This window comes from Lipotes vexillifer, unplaced genomic scaffold, assembly GCF_000442215.2.
Source record: "Lipotes vexillifer unplaced genomic scaffold, Lipotes_vexillifer_v1.1 scaffold149, whole genome shotgun sequence".
In the NCBI taxonomy this organism is placed as follows: Eukaryota; Metazoa; Chordata; class Mammalia; order Artiodactyla; family Lipotidae; genus Lipotes; species Lipotes vexillifer.
In genome coordinates, this window is record NW_006779962.1 from 3,402,072 (window position 1) to 3,419,158 (window position 17,087).

The following is a 17,087-nucleotide window of genomic DNA, read 5'->3' on the forward strand; positions in this document are numbered from 1 at the left end:
TGCGCGTCCGCAGCCTGTGCTCCGCAACGGGAGAGGCCACAACAGTGAGAGGCCCGCATACCACCAAAAAAAAAAAAAAAAAAAAAGATATTTATGACCATCTCTGTCTTATAGGTGAAGGAAAGTAATTTGCCCAAGGTCGTTTCAGTAGCAAGAAATAGCATCAAAATTTGAACGACACCTCCCTTTAGAGGCGGTTTTTGACTCTGTTATGCTCACAACCCCATGGGGTGGTAGAGTCACGCTACAAACAAGGAAGCTGAGGCTCGGAAGGTTTCAGCAGTGCCTTTATCATCATCGTCACCATCACAGTCGCCACTTACTGAGCACTGTTTCTACCAGAGGTCCTGCTACAGACTCATGTTGCCTGCAAGGTACATATTAATGTGACCATTTGACAAATAAGAAAATCATGTTCATCGAAATTAAGCATCTTGCCCAGCAGATCACATAGTGAATTACCTCCTGGCTAGGGACTGGCTGAGGCGCCCAAGCCAGGAGCCTCTCCACACACTGTGACTTTGCCTCCAGAGGTCCCAGGAGAGGCGGGAGGTACTCACAGCTTGAGGACCGCCGACCGTTTCCCCAGCATCATGTTGACAAAGTCTCGGTAGGAGATGGTGTCGCTGACCCCGCCCGTCACCTCCGAGATCATCTTCTTCATCTCCAGGTGGGTCTTGGGGACCCCAAGCTTCTCCATCATCCTCTTTAAAGACATCAGGTCTGCCGGAGGGAAAGCAGAGCCGTTAAGTGAAGACAGGGGGCCGGGCTGAGTGGGGAAGCTCCCCTCTGGCACCCCCGTGCCCAGAACCAGCCCGGCAGGAGAGTCCATCCCTGGAGACTGCAAGTCGACAGCTTTTCTCCTCCAGGGAGAATGAGCCCATCACATCTTCCCTGCTCTCTGCGGAGGCAGTATGGACTAGTGGTTAGGGACTTGGGCTTCTAAAGTCAGACAGACTTGGGTTGGAACCCAGCTCTGCTATTCTTAGCTGTGGGACCTGGGACAAACTACTTAACCTCTCTGAGCCCCTCCTCCCATCAGTGGTAAAATGGGTTGATGGGATCATCTGGAGCGAGGACGCAGCAGCAGCACCTGGCACACAGCAGGTGCCCAGGAACACAGCATCTCTTCTTCATTCTGTTGTTCTCTCTGCTGCTGCCTAAGGTTCAGGTGACCGTGAGCCTGCGGCTCCTGCTACCCGGGAAGTCACGGCCCAGTGAGGTGGGGTCAGGGAGTCGGCCTGACCCAGGCATCAGGAGTTACTTTCCAGGGCGCGGTGGCAGCTTCTCCCCACCTGCCACTCCCACCCTGCGGTCCCTGGCTCCACCTCGCTGGAATGGAGAGGATGCCAAGAACATCCCGCAGGGCAGGAAAACCAACAAAAGAACAAAATTCAAGAAAAACAAGGGAGGCACCAAAGTCACTACACACTGAGGAGTAGGTGCCTCTGACCTCCTGGCTCCCGAGATCTGAGGCAATTTCCTCCAGATTGTTCCGTGAACAATGGGTCAGGTCAGCAAAGGACAGTGGGAGTGCGGGTGGAGCAAGGGGCCAATTTTAGGGTCAGGGGAGTAGTGGGCCAGCTCACCGGAGAGGGAGGGCCGGCACGACTGGTGCCAGACCCTTAGGTGCCAGGATGTCCAGGGCATTTCAAAGAAAGCTGGGCAACGTTCTACAGGAAGAAGTGAAAGGTCTCCTACACGCTGCTGGCCAGACTCTAAATTGGCAAGACCTTTCTGGAAGGCAATTTGGCAAGATGCTTGAAAAGCCTCTGACCCAGAAGGTCTAATTCCTGAGATTTACTCTAAAGAAATAATCAGCAATGTGGATAATGATTCGTGTACAAAGACGTTCTTCACAGGATTATCAATGAGTTAAAACCAGACATCATTTAAATGGGTGATACTAAGGCATTGGCTGAATAAATTATAGTCTGTCCCCAAATGGAATACCATGCAGCCATTAATTATATTTTTAAAAAAATGGATTATATGTCAAAATACTAACAATATATTGTACAAAATTTTAAAAGGAGGTCCTAAAATGGTATCGAACAGTGTTTGTGATTAGAACAAAGAATGGAAGGATATAAACCAAAATCTTTATCACAGTTATTTCTGGGAGGTGGGATTGTGGTGATGTATTTTTGTCTTTGTGCTTTGCAAAACGTTTTATGATGACGATGTATTCATTTGATACATCGCTTTAAGGAAAAAAAGGGATAAAAATATTCAAAAAGGAGAAAAATGTGAGAAGACAGAGGAGGGGGAGAAACACTGGAGGGAGAACCCACTCAGAAACCACAGGCTGGGATCTGGGCCCTGGCTACCACTTAATGACCACATGCCCCAAGCAAGTCCTTTCACCGTTCTGAGCCTCGGTTTCCTCATCCATACAATGGGAACAATTAAACCGGCCTTGACCGTGTCATAACACTACTGGTGAAGGTCAAGGTATGGTCACGAACGTAAGTGCCATGGAAAAGGTGTCTGTCACCCCTAGCGCCTGGACGGCAGGACACAATAAAGGTCTGCTGGAAGAGAGGACCAATGTCCATGGAAGGCCCTTGTCAACTGCAGGACAGTGTTCAAATGGAAGGACAGGCTTGGGGACAAAGGAAATGCCAGCCCCCTGGGCCAGGGTGGCAACAGCCTGAGCATCTCCAGCCCTGGGCTGGGTGGCACCTCTATCCTGAGTCCGGGGAGCACCTGGGGTGGGAGGCTGGGGTGTGGGCAGGGAGGCGGGGTCGGGGAGGAAAGCAGTGGGGAGAGGAGTTTGCGGGGCAGGGGATCCAGGGTGAAAGGCAGACAAGTTCAAGGCCAGCTTGGCTGGCCTGGCCCATCGGGTAAGCTTCAGTTGGTGCTTGTCACCGTCAAAGTATAGCCCCAGGCTGCTCACCCATGCAGGTGAGTCAGTGGGGTTCTCTGGACGCCCACACCCCCCACCCACGGAGCACTCTCCGCCACCCCACCCCCCGGCTCACCCAAGGCCTCACTCACCAATCTCGCCCTCGTTGTTCAGGTCAAACTCCACATACTTCTCTGGAAATCACAGAGCAAAAACTGGCATTAGCTGGGAAGCAGGGCTGCCCCCTGCAGGGTCCCAGTGACTCCCTTGAGGGCAGCTGGCTGGGTCCCCAGGGTGCCCACACCACCCTCTTCACCCCACAAGTCCCGTCTTTCCTCTGGGGAAAACCATTGTCTCTGGGAAAAGGGCTTGCCCACCTGCATCACCTGCTCACAGGCACCCTGGAGAAAGGTGCCCGGGGGCCACTCTGACCCTGTACCAAGAAGGCCAGCGGCTTCCTCCCAGGCCCCCAGTGTGGGCTGGCTGCATCCAAATCGGCTGTAAAGTGACTGGAATAAATTCCCGGCCCTGGAGATGCAGATCCGCAGGATTTGGGAGGCAGAAATTGGTGTGTTTTCAGAGTATCTCAGGTGATTCAGATGGGCAGCTAGGTGGGAGAACCCCCAATTTAAGAAGTCCCTGTAGTTCTGAACTTTTGGTGGTTGTGGGGGCGGCCGCTCATGGCTACCACTGAGAATCTGATGCTCTCTCCGGAGAAATGCCCGCGGACCTGCCCTTGACTACAGAGTGGCACATACAGTGCCCGGGGCGCGGGGACCCTCCCCGCAAACCTCACCTACAGACTTTGAGTTAAACCTCCCTGATCAAGGGGTCAGAGCAACGAGCTCGGTGTCTCCTGACAAGGCAGTGGGTGCAAACAAGTCGTGTGGCCTTGAGTAGCCACAGGGTCTATTCTGCACCAGCAGCCAGCACGAGAAAGCCAAGGTCCTCCCAGTGACCCTTGAGCCCAGGCTTGCCGCCCCTTTGCCTGGCATGTTCCTCCCAGGCGTTCTCAGGGCCCCTCCTCACGCCTTCAGGGCCCCCAAGCCTTTTTAACTGGGCACCGTCAGTCACCCCCGCAAAGCACCTGCTACCATCTGACACGCTTTCTACTTCCTTGCTCTCTCTTCACCACCCCTCCCCCACTAGGACACCGGCTCCTTTGGCCAAGGGCCGTCTTGTGTGTTCTCCGTTGTGTACCCAGGCCCCAAATGGCCTGGTGCCTAGTAAGGCTCATTTGGAGATCAAATTAGTGAATGATTTGAAACCTCCGTAGTCCCTTTGCTTCCAAGGTAACCTCCTGTGGTCCCAGGATGGACCCTTATCCTACAGCCCAATGAAGACAAGGAGAATGGTCGTTAGACCCCTGGGACCTCTGTCCCTCCTCTCAGAGCCACCTCTGAAGAGTGACCCTATTGGTATCCAGAGAGAAGGGAATGGACTGGCTGCTCCTGCTTTGCGCTGGGAGGGGGAGGGGCAGAGGGATGGGGCTGGGGAACCAGCCAGGGGTGGGCGTGTCTTTGTTCTAGTTCTTTTTTTTCTTTTCTTCTTTCTTTTCTTTCTTTCTCTTTCTTTCTCTCTTCCTTCCTTCCTTCCTTCCTTCCTTTCTTTCTTTCTTCTAGTTCTTTTCTTTCCTTCCGTCTTTCTTTCTTTCCCTCTCTTTCTCTTTCTCTCTCTCTCTTTCTTTCTTTCTCTTCCTTCCTTCCTCCCTCCCTCCCTCTCTTCCTCCCTTCCTTCCTCCCCATGTAAAAAGCACCATTGTGTAATGGTCACAAGCAGGGGCTTTGGAGTGAAACCAATATGGGTATAAGCCCCAACTCTGCCATAGGTGAGCTGTGTGACCCCAGGCAAATGACCCCACCTCTCTGAGCCTGAGTTTCTTCATCTGTAAACTAAAGCTCCCACCATCTCCCTCCTGGCTGGATTGGGATGAGGCAGGAAGATCGCAACCCTGAACACAACAAGGTCACGGTCAGCAAATGCTTAGCCATTGGTGTCCTGCCTAAGGATGGCTACGTTATAAGCGGTCTGAGGAGCATTGGCAGGTTCCTTGCCCTGGAGCAGGGAGGGTGTCCACGTTGCCAAGACTCTGGGGGGGGGGCAGGGGGGACGCAGCCTGGAGGATGTTCACGTGGTCCCCCAGCGCGCCCAGGGCTCCCGCAGCGCGAGTGCATCTCCCGGACAGGAAAGGTGGGTCTGTCCCACTCCTTATGTGCCCAGCTCCTCTCCTTTCGAGCCACTGGCTGAGAACCAAGCGCCAGGGCCCGGAACAGAAGGACCTTTATGCCGCCCCCTCCCCGCGCGGACTCCCGGGCCCTGTTTTCTTTTCATCCTGTGCTGCTGAGATTCAATGGGCAGAAACTCTGCCCCCTGCCCCACTGTGGTGACACAAACGTCCATTCTCCGCAGGGGCTCCCAAGATGCTCCACCGCGCAGGGGGAGAGACAAGGGCTGCTACAAAGAGCTGATTGTGTGCTGGGGCCCCGGGAGCGAGCAGGGCCTGGGCAGGGGCGGGCAGGAGCCAACCTGAGCCCTGCTGGGCAGCAGAAGGGAGGGAAGGGCAGGGCAGGCCGGGGCCTGCAGGCAAGGGACGAGGGGCCTGTGCCCCCAGGCTGGGCATCCCGTCTCACAGCCCGTCGGGAAGAGGGGTATTGTGGATGCAGCATGGGTGCAGCCTGGCCCTGTGGGTGAGGATTTGTATAAGGGGGTGGAGGGGCCCACCCAGCTCTCCTGGGAGGGGGGGGGCGTGGGCAGCCAGCCCCAGCTCACCTTTAAAGGCTGCAAGTTTTTCCGGCAGGTTCTCTTCATCACTATACTTCTGGTCACAGAGGAACTCCTACAGAGGAGAGAGGACAGCACTGAGCAAGGGGTCAGCAGGCAGAACTCACCAACGCACAGGCACACTGCCCATCGCCTCCTCTCCCGCCAGGTGGCTGGGCTTGGCCGCGCAGGGCAGTGGTAGTCCTGGCCTCCTGTCAACCCCCAGAGGCAGATGGGTACAATCCACCCCATGGGTAGGAAGTTTGCTCAGCAGCTGGGGGTGGGGCCCAGAGGTTCCGCTGCAGAAGACTAAACACCTTCAGTCAACCTCTGAATTAAGGGTGCAGGGACCTGGGCTTCCCCCCAGGGCACCCCGGCTCCAAGATCCATGAAGCCATGAGCAACCAAAGACACGTGACTTGGCTCTGGCATTAACTTCCTAGCTATGTGACCCTGAACAAACTGATCCCTCTTTGAATCTCTGTTGCTTTATCTGCAAAATGGGTATAACTATCACAGCTTCTTCTTGCATGAGAATCCAAGGAGAGCGTATATATGAATCTTAGTAGCCCAATAAACAGCAACTTCTATATCATTATTATTAGTCTCTCTCTAGTCAGAAAATAACTGTCCACTGCTTGAGAGGTCACTTACCCTCTCACCTGTGTCCTCACCTGTAAAACAGGGCCCACCTTCCCCTCAGATGCTTGGAGAGACTCAAATGAGTCTTTTCAGAACCAGATGGAGTTGGGAGGAGATGGGAAGGGACTAACAACAGCCCCCAGAATGAAGCACTTACCCACACGGTCACTCCGGATCTCCCAGTGGGCCCAAGAGGTGGCAACTATTATTACTCCCATTCTACAGATGAGGAAACTGAGGTTCACAGAGCCAGAACCTCAAGTCAGCTCTGTCTGACTTTAGAGCCTGCATCTATCTTTAACCCTGACATTTAAAGATGGGCAGTGAGCAGGTATTCACCCGCCTTTAAAACAAAAAACTAACAATTAGCACTTGCTAGGCTGGGCGCAGTGGCCAGGTATCTTACTTGCCTTGTTGCTAATCTTTAAGCGTCCCTAGAACCTGCATTCAGATGAGGAAACAGAGGGTGTGTTCCCATCCTGGCACCAGAGTCCACAAATCCCCTCTACTTCCCTGGACCTTGCTTTCCTCATTGAGTCAACTGGACATGGCTGTGACTCCTTCATTCCTTCAACAGTTTTTGAGGAACCACAGTATACACTGCTCTATTCTAGGCATCCAGGGAGCAGGTGAGACCAAGGTGAATAAGACAAGGTCCTTATCCTAAAGGATAATTTGAGGATAAATTTAAATTACAGGAAGTCCCTCTTTAAAATGATGTTAGGGACTTCCCTGGTGGTCCAGTGGTTAAGGCTGCACACTTCCACTGCAGGGGACACGGGTTCGTTCCCTGGTCGGGGAACTAAGATCCTGCATGCCACGTAGCATGGCCAAAAAATAAATAAATTAAATAAAATAAAACAAAACAAAATGATGTTAAATGTTATCTAGGTCTAACTAATACACAGTTTGAAGGACCCTTCTGCCCCTCCCTAATCCAATTTCTTTTCCTTCCCAGAGGTAATCATTATGCTGAACTTGGGGTTTCTACCATTCTCTTGAATGTTTTTCCTGCTATGACTAGGCCAACTAAAGACATCTTATAAGTTAATTTTGAGGGGTTTAAAAAAATTCTAATTCTAAATTTTGGAACATTCCATACAAATATGCACTTGTAGTTCAATAAATGATCTTTTAAATGAAAAAAAATTTATCTGGGTCAATCACTCAATATGTTTCTAAATTCCTGCCGTCATTTCCCACTAAATGATGACCAAGTCTGTACTTACACATCTCCTAGGACAGGGAACTCACTACCTCTCCAGTCACTGTAAATGGAATGTAGAATGGGACAATGACAAGAACCTAAGTGAGGATAAAGCCCTCTGGGTTTGGATCCTCAGCCCCCTCCTTACTAGCTGTCAAATGGGCTCACGGGTACCCACCTCCTCAGGCACCTACCCCTCAATCGAGACAACCCACTGCGGGCAGTTAGCACCTGGCTCGAGGGTCCGTGCTCAGTAAACAGTAGGTACAATTCTGTGTAGGGCAGAATCTGATCCCTTCCAGGGTTCAAGTTCCTCCACACTAACTCAGCACTCTTTGACTGAGTAGAAGGAACCCCCCGCCAATGTGGCTTCCCTCGCTGGGTCAGGGGTCCTCTGATAGACCCCTTGCTTTTGGCAGGCACTATGTTATCCCATTCAATACTCACAGCCACTGTTATTTGATTTTACATGTGAGAACAGGAGGACCAGAGAGCTAATAACATGTCCAGGGTCCCCAGGCCCTGGGGAAGCTCAGGGTTGGTTTGGAACCTATGTCCATCAGACTCCAGGGCCCATGGGGTCCGGCTGGCTCGGCCACAGCCTCATTCAGAGCCTCATTACCGTGCGCCATGCACAGCCCTGCCTGCACTTAGCTCCACGGAGCTGGAACCTTCCCCTGCAGTCTGGGAGGCTGCCCTCCTGTCGGCTGGCTCTGTCTGTCCTTCCCTTCCTCTTGGCTTCCTCTCGTAGGTCTTCTCCACTGAGGCCCCCACCCCCATTCCTTGACCCAAAGTAGGGCAATTAACTCTTGTCTGTGACCCTGAGCAACCCAGCAACCCAGGCACCTCCTGGGGTCACAGATCCCATATCTGTCCAATGGAGGTACAAATCGGCCAATGGTTCCCAGACTCTGGGGTAAAGCAGAAAGAAACATTTCCCCCCCCCAAAAAAAGGTGGGGGAAGGTGCTAATATTGGGCTTCCAAGATTTTATTTTGCCAAGTAAAGACTTTAAATAATGACCATGGACTGTTGCCACGAGTTCAGAAAAGGATATTTTGTAAAAGTAGGAACTTCACAATCTCCAAATTTTTAAGTGGAACCCATTTAGCCTACGTTCAACTCACCACATTGTCCCTGTGTTCCCTTCACTTCACCACATTAGGAACTGGAAAGCCTTCCTGGGGAGGCACAGGTAAGAACACAGGTAAGGCTCAACATCTGGGAACCTCTGGGGAAAGACCTGGGGGTCCTCCAAATTCCCAGTCTCTGGTTGACCCGAAATCCCGCACCAGCCTGGAGCCTATCTGTAATATACACTGATCACCTCTAGGGATCCAGACAGATTGGATTCGAGGGGCAGGACATGGTCCTGGGTCTTGGAGACAAATGAGACACAGACAGAGACAGACAAGAGCTCAGCCTAAGCCACAGGGTGCTTAATAGCCACACCCCTCCCTGGACCTGACCCCAGGACCATGCTCTCGGCAGCCCCGGGGCTTCCAGGATTATTGTCTTTTCGCTGATGAAGCCGGTTTTCTCCTTAGCACCAATCACCATCTAACATGGTATTTCATTTTTGTCCCCAACTCCCCACCCCTCTCCACCAGAGTGGGTGCCTTAGCCACCCTGACCTCCCTTCTATGCCTCTCCCATGCCAGGCGTGCTCCCACCATGGGACCTTTGCTCCCTGCCTGGAGCGCACATATCTGCACGTCACCTCCTTCAAGTCTTTACTCAACTGTCACCATCTCAATGAGGCCAACCCCATCCACTCTGTCCACTGGAGTCCCCTCCTCCACTTCCAATCTATCTTAAGATAACACCTTTTATACCATGATGAGTCATCTCCTAACACAATTTACAGTGTAATTGCTTATTAAGGGTGTTGTCCATTATCTGTCTCCCCCTGCTGGGTTCTACATAGTAGGTGCTCAATAAATATTTGCAGGAAGGGTCAATGAATTGAGACTCAGAAAGGATGAACAACTTGTTCATCAAGGCAGCACAGCTCACAGGTGGCTGAGCTGGGATTAAGCTCCACTGCAGAGGCTGCTTGGGTTCCCTGCCTGCAGAGAGCTGGGGAGTAGAAGTGACCCAAGGAGGTGGGTGTTGGAAGGATGCTGAGAGGAGGCAGGTCCTTGGTCACAGGACACATCCAGGAGGATGTGTTTACTGTCTCTGCCCCACGGATGCATAGCACCCAGCAGTGCCCAGCGTACAGCAGGTGCTCAATAAACATTACTGAATGAATGGAGAAGACTGCCGTTCAGCCCAGAATGACTTTCTCCACTCTCAGCCCTGCAACAGAAAAGGCAGCTTGGCAAATGCATGTGTGTGTGTATGACAGAGGCTGGAGAGGCCTCAGAGATTGGAATCACATATTTCCTTAGAGCCAACAGTGACAAATGCTTGAGCCACAGAGTGACCGGGGGTGGGAGAAGCAGCTGACCCGTTCACATGTGGGTGGGCAGCCCTTGCTGACCCAGGGCTTGGGGCAGCTGTGTGGACCAGGAGGCCGGGGAGGCAGGAAGGCGTGTGGCAGGAACAGGAGCTCCACTGGCTGGGCTGCCGGCTCCCACCCCACCTCCGAGCTTTGGATTCCTGGTTCCTGCTCATGCACAGCCCACAGCTTCCTCCCTCCAGGGGTCCTCCCCCCATATCCTAGCTCAGCTTCAGGGCACAGCCACGCCCACTGGGCGGATCCCTTGTACCCGCCCCACCCTGCCCTAACTCTGGGCCCCCAGGCAGAGGAGATGGAGCTAGAAGTCACTCCAGATGTTTGGAAGAAAAACAAAGACAGAAACAAAAAGAGGGCGAACTGGAGCCAGAATGCCTAGGTCTGAGCACACTTAGTGCTGTGTGAAAATGACTTCATTTACCTGTGCCTCATTATCCTCAACTGTAGGAAAGATAAAAGTATTAACCACATAGGCTTGTCCTGAGAATTACAGTATGTAAGCAAACATATCTAAAGTGCTTAACACAGTGCCCAGCACTTAGTAAATGTTAAATAAATGTTAGCCATTTATTATTATTATCATCGACTAACATTTATATACCTTCAGTCCACTTACAACCCACAGCTCATCATCCAGACCATCACTGACTATTAAATAGATTAGGAAGGAAACCCCTCCCCTAACTTAGGCTGGTTATGGTTGCTCTTTCTCCTTTTTGGGTATTCCCATTTGACAGATGGGACAACTGAGGCCCAGAGAGGTTGCTCAACTTACTAAAGATCACAACGTTTTCACAATTCAAGGTCTATCTCCCTTCAGCATCCCAGCTCCCTCCCTGCCCCAAACAAGGCCTGGCCACAGGTTTCTGGGCAAAGAAAGTCAATACTGGGAGTTACCTTTCCTCTTGGGCAGAAAGATGTTATTCCAGAGGCCAGGGAACCACTTTATAGCCCTCTAGGGGCATGGGTGTGTGTGTAGATGGTTTATTCTAGCCCCTCTCCCACTCCAACCCACCGTCCCAAAAGACAAGTTTTTCAGGCTGTAGAAACTGCTGTCAGGGCCTCCAGGTATGAGGGATGCAGGGGTCCCCTGGGCTCTGAGAGTGGCAAGTCTAGAGGCCTTGGTGGCCTGGTCAGCCCCTGGCAAAGAGCCAGGAAATGCAAGCAGGGAGGGGCCTGGGGTTGAAAACAGGAAGCTCTGAACCAGGCAGTCACTTCTCAAGCCAGTGTCCACAGGCCAGGCCCAGGGAGGTGGCAGAGCTGTTCCAACATCCACCCAGTCACAGAACCCAGAAGGGACTCCTCAGAGCATCCAGCTTGTTCTCTTTGTTCAACAGCTGGGGAAACTGAGGCCCCGAGGGCAAGGTCTTGATTAAACCATCCTTCCTCTAGGCAAGTACAGGGCGTGCAAGGCAGAGGGACAGGGCAGGGAGGTTGACTTGGGTTGCCCGGGTTCAAATCCCAGCTCCAGCACTTACTAGCTCTGTGGCCCTGGGCAACTTGCTTTACCACTCTGGGCCTTAGTTTCCTCATCTGCAAAATGGAATCATAAAGATAGAACCTCTTCACTGGGTTGGTGTAAAGATTAAATGAGCGAACTGCATAGAAAGAGCCTGGCTCCTAGTATACTTACTAACGGTTAGCGATTATCATTGTGCGTTTGGATCGCCCAAACTCAAGCCACACCAAGAGACAACTCTTGGGGAAGGGCAGAGAAGAGACCCACCCACAACTTTCTTTGTCCCCTACTGTGCCACGAAGTCCTCCTGGTGAGTCTTGACCCTCTGGTCATTCCTCCTCAAGGGCAAACTTTGCTTTGTCCTTGGATACCTGGCTGAACTGGCCGTGACTGGCCATCCACGGAGGACAGAGTGCCCCCATCTCAGCCCTGAGGGACGGTGCCTGCAGCTGCATGGGCTCACTGCTGCCTCTCTTGGTCATCTACAACCTCTGATGCACATCAGAGGCTCCCCCCACCCCCTGAGAGCCCCGTCCAAGTGCTCATGACCAGGAGGGGCTATTTCCCCAACCAGCAGAGATTGGCAGCCCCTGCTGTGTCTTGGCCTCCAGACCTTTGCCACCTGCCTGCACCCCCCAACGCCCACCCTGACTTAACTCTCTTTCTGGGCTGGTACCTCTAGCACCTGCTCCTGGATGCTTGCTCCCGGCCCTCCAGGCTTGCCTTTATGAATTAGCCGCAGCAGAATTTTAGGGCTGGCAGATAGCACCATCTCGGAGGCCATCCAAGGGGCTGGTGGCTGAAGCCTTGGGGGAAAACCCCAAGGACAGGTGGCACGATGCCTGGCCGTGTGGCCTCTGATGCAGCCCACAGGCTCTTAAAGGGCCAGGGCCAGGCCATAGATGCCCGGCCTGGTGCCTGGCGTGTAGCAGGAGCCTGTAACGTGCACCCACGAGGACAGCAGGCTCACATTCCCCACGGCAGCTCTGGGGCCTCATCCGGACTCTGTGTCCTCGCCAATAGATGGGGCAGCTGGAGAAAAACACCCCCACTGACTACACAAATGAAGCAGACCCTGCAGAAATTCCATCTCCAGCTTCCTGCGACATGGCCACACCGAGGTCGAGACTGGTTGGACCTGCGGGGACACTGAATCCTCAGAGGCTCACGTGGCTCCTTATCACCATCTCCCTTATAATATATTAAGGAAGAGCAAGAGAGACGGGTGCCCGGTGATGCCAGCTGGGCACATTCACCTGGGCAGGGACAGGGTGGCACTGCCAGTACACAGGAAAAGAGACACACCTGTGTAGTGCCTGGGTCAGGTCTCAGAGGTCTCCCACTGCTGGGGGAGGGGCTGGGGATAAGCCTTACCCCAGGTAGAGATATCCAGCCTGCCGTACCCAGTTCTTCCCAGCACAGGTGCCACGTGGGTTCTGAAATAACCATCAGGCACCGAAATGCTACAGGGAATGCTGAGTGCCCTTCATTCGACCCAGGATGGCTGAGAGGGCAGGACAGTAGCCAGAGATCCTTATCCACATAAGCAAGAGAGGCCTGTGTCACAGCGAGGCCACAGCCACCTGGTGGACAGGGGCCAGGGCGGGCCAGGGGCAGCGTCCGGAGACAGAATCCCGGCTGTGTCACTTCCTGGCTGGGTGACTTCACCTGGCTGAGGCTCTGTTTCCTCATCTGTAAAATGGGAGGCTTAGTAATCCTTGTCTCATGGGGATGTTTACAGACTCTTGCTGGGCATCTATCTAATCAAGTGTTCCATTGAGAGGAGTCAGTGAGATGATTTATGCCAAGTGCCAGGCCCGGAGCAAAGGCACCACTCATGCTATTCTGCTAAAGATCCTGGCCTCTGGCCGGTGCAAAGCCACGGCTCTCGCCATCCTCCAGTGTCTTCCTGCTCCATTCCAAGGCTAAGGGCACCCTGAGGGGCACCCACCCAGCCCCACAGCTTCCCTCTGTCCCTGTGGGAAGCTGGAGGGAATTTGTCCCGTTGCCATATAAGGCCGGCTCTGGCTGGCCCAGGGTCACCTGCCATGCCATCAGGGCGTGGGGAATGTCAGCTATGTGGGGGAGTAGGAGACACGCGCTGGTCCTGCCCGCTCCAGTGGTGCAGAGCACGCGCGAGCACACGTGCGCACACACATACAGCCCGGAGGTGGGGCGGGCACATACAGAGGAGCCCCAATCAAGCTCAGAAATGGAGAGAAGAGGCTGGGTTCAAGTGTGGCTGTTTAAACCCAGGCAATTTACTCAGGCCCTCTGACTCTCGTCTCCTGCAAAATGGGAACAGACGCTCGCAGGGTTGGAGTGCGCATCCGACGAGATAATGTCTGAAGCATGCCTGGCACACGCCAAGGGCTCAGAAAATGAGAGCAAAACCTAGAGTGAAACCCCAAAAAAGTGCATTTTCATACAGTTCCACCAGGACCTTTAGGTCCACCCAAGACCCCTTCTATCTTGACTCCTGAATCCCTTATAAGAACAATAACCAAGACTGAGCTACCCCGCTGCACTCTGGAAGCTGGCCCATCCCAGCGGGGAGAAAGGCCCCAGAGGAACTGTTGGCCCAGAGAAGCCTCCAGAGCTCATAGCCAGGCTGGGCTCTGCCCCAGGCAGCAGGCACAGCGGTGCCCAAGCACATATAGTGAGTCATGAAGCCCCATCCTTCACGCCTTCTGGCTTCCATGGGACCACTGGGGCAGCTGTTCAGCCCAGCCCCCCAGAAGCCGCCCTCCAGTGGGGCAGTGAAGCTGCACCCCCAAAGGCAGGCAATCTGGACTGCCAATGTGCTTCCCTCCAGAATCCATCCACCCAAGGGAACTTCCACCATGGCCATGGCCGTGGGTAAAACCGACCCAGACACTCAAACACAGCGACTCCCTGAAGTGTCTGCAAGGAATTTCAGTCTGTTCATCTCCTCTGATTGCTGTAGGGACTTAGAGCAGAGCAGGGGGCTCTGCTCCCATTTCAGACAGGGAAAGATAAGATTCTGCCAGACAAAGGGGTCTGGTCCAGGCTGAGCAGCCAGTCTACCTCAGACCTTGCCCCTGGGCTTCCACTCCCATACTTTTAAGTCCCAAACAAACCAATGATAGCAATCAAGACAGCAGCCAGCTCTCCTGTGTGCTTTACATAGATTATCTCTGCTGCAAAATCACAACAAACCTACTACCATCATCTCAAGTGGCTTGCGCAAGGTCACAGAGCCAGTGAACAGCCCCCTCCGCCTGTGACTCTAAACTATGGTGGGGCCACCCTGACCTGCTGTGGTGGGAAGCAGGTCAAGTTTCTGGTTTGATCCTGGAGCCTGCTTCCTCCGGGAGCCCAGAGCCTGGGTCCCAGCAACCTGACAGTAGCCCCGGTTCACACGGTGGATCTCAGAGTAGCATCCAGTCAGGGAAAGGACGCTAGGCTAGAAGCTCTGCCACTGGCTTCGGTGTGGCCTTGGCCAGCTGCTTGCCCTCTCTGGGCGTTGGGGTCCCGAGGTGGTTGGACACAGCCCCCTCTTGTTCACCTTCCCCAATCTCAGCGCTGTCCAGACCAGCCCCAGAGAGCCACAGCCCCTCCCCTTTCTGAGCCAAGCCAGTACACCTCCCAAAACAGCCCTGTGGCCTCACCTCCACACCCCACCTAATCCCCCCATCTCCCCAAGGGCAGGGTTGGCATGGAAAGTCCCACACACTCTCAGCTCCTCTGGTTTGTCCAACTACAATCCCCTCTCCCCCATCTCCAGCTGTCTCTGGCTCGGGGTCCTCTGGCTGTGGGTGGATTCAACTGGCTTGGAACCCAGCCTGCTGAGTGGCCCAGGGGGCTGTATGAGGTCAGGGTTCCAGGCTCCTGTCCAGAGGGCCAAAGCAGCCAAGACCAAGGCTGAGCTGGCTGCAGAGTGAACTGGGGCGGGGGGGGGAGCCCAGCAGCCTGGACCCCCAAGAGCCCCAGCCAGACGCCCAGGCTCCCTTTCAGCTGTGCTCAAGATGGCACTAAGAGGCCAGATGAAGATGGTGATGAGGAGGCCAGAGTTTACCTGGAGGGACCCTGGGGTCCCCAGAACCCTCCATGGGATTCCTACGGCCAGTGGAATGAAACCAGGCAGGCTGCCTAGCTCTAGGCAGTCCAAGGAAATCAAGGAGGGAATAAAGACTGCAAGCCCCTGTCGAGAGTTATACTACAACCGTGCTGCCGCCCGTGGACCCACCTCCACATGGACTCCACGAGGACCCTGCTGACCCTCACCAGCTTTCCACTTTGGGACTCTGAGCTGGGTGCCCAGTGGCCCGGGGGAGGCTGCAGGGGAAATGTCCAGCCTTGTTTCAGTGGGCATGATTCTGCAACCGGTTAGAAGGAAACCTGGAGACATCCTCCTCAAGAAGTAATCCTAGTACCATCCATGGAGGTCTTCTCTTGTGCCAGATGCTGGACCAATCACGTAGCATGCCTTCCCTCATGGAGCCCTTATGGAGACCCTGCCTCTGTGATGAGAGGTCCTTGCTGGGGACCACAGAGCTGGTACATAATGGAGACCAGATCTGAGCCCCAGTCTTGCTGTGCTGCCTTTGAGTTTTGGCCAATCCACGCAGGCCCTAACAGTTTTCCTTATCTTCTAGAATTTAAATGGTGCAGAGCACAGGCTCCGGACGCGCAAGCTCAGTGGTCATGGCTCACGGGCCCAGCCGCTCCGCGGCATGTGGGATCCTCCGCGGCTTGTGGGATCCTCCCGGACCAGGGCACGAACCCGTGTCCCCTGCGTTGGCAGGCAGACTCTCAACCACTGCGCCACCAGGGAAGCCCATTTAAATGGTGTTTAAGCAAAGGTCTAAAACGTCCCATTGTGTGCCTGGCAACAGCCGGAAGGATTTCTTTTTAGAAATCCACTAGGATCAGGATGAAAAGCACCAAGTCTCTAAGGCAACCTTTCCTAAAAGCCTGAGAGAGGAGTTTGTGTGTGTGTGTGTGTGTGTGCGTGTGTGTGTGTGTGTGTGTGTGTTGGGGGGGGGAGAGGCAGGAGGCCAACCTTTTTTGGGTGGAGAGAGCACTGGCCTGTGAGTCTGGAGCCCAGGGTTCTAACTGCAGCCTGACCCAGACTTGCTGTGCCATCTAGGGGCAGCCACCTCGCCTCTCCGAGCCTCTCTTCCGTCCCTCGCTGTAAAACTGGGAATTACTCGAGACATCAGGGGTCCCTTCCAGCGCCAAGTCCCTGCAGCTGGTCCCAGGCCGGCTCCTGGGGAGCCAGGGGCCGGTGGGCCGGGCTGGCATCAGAGCTCCTGGGAGGGCCCTACCTCCCTAGTCTGCGAGTAACAACTTGCAACCCGAGACCACAGGGCGGTGGACGGGGTGGAGGGGGACCTACCTGGAGGCACAGGGAGGGGGCTGGAGGAAAGAAATCGGGGGAAGCCTGGGTGGAGGGGAAGGGGGGTTGATTTTGCGGCAGGCACAGCCGCGCAGACGGAGGTGGGACCCGCGGAGCGCTGGGAGCTGTAGGGCCGACTCGCCAGCTGCCCTCGGAGGCGGCGGGGCTGGCAAAGCGAAGGCGGCGGCGCGCGCTTACCCGGTTGATCTCGGCCAGCCTCCTCTCCTGCCGGGCTTTGAGCAAACCGAACGCTTTCCCTCCTGGAGGAGACAAAGAGGCGGCCGGGGAAGCGGGGGTCTCCCCCGGGCCGCGCGCCCTCGGCTCGCGCCCGCTTCCCGCGCGCGGCAGA

The 17,087-nt window shown here is 54.4% G+C and overlaps 1 protein-coding gene across 1 annotated transcript in view; it reads right to left on the bottom strand.

Moving 5' to 3' along the window:
• AIF1L (allograft inflammatory factor 1 like) overlaps positions 1 to 12,160 on the bottom strand; it is a 15,084-nt gene extending 2,924 nt beyond the window's left edge. The window contains exons 1-4 of the mRNA XM_007453125.1: positions 12,053 to 12,160; positions 5,618 to 5,684; positions 3,001 to 3,042; positions 561 to 723 (exon numbers count right to left, since the gene is read on the bottom strand). Of these exons, the coding sequence (XP_007453187.1) occupies positions 561 to 723; positions 3,001 to 3,042; positions 5,618 to 5,684; positions 12,053 to 12,160 (380 nt within the window). The remainder of the gene's footprint in view (positions 1 to 560; positions 724 to 3,000; positions 3,043 to 5,617; positions 5,685 to 12,052) is intronic.
• Positions 12,161 to 17,087: the final 4,927 nt, after the last annotated feature.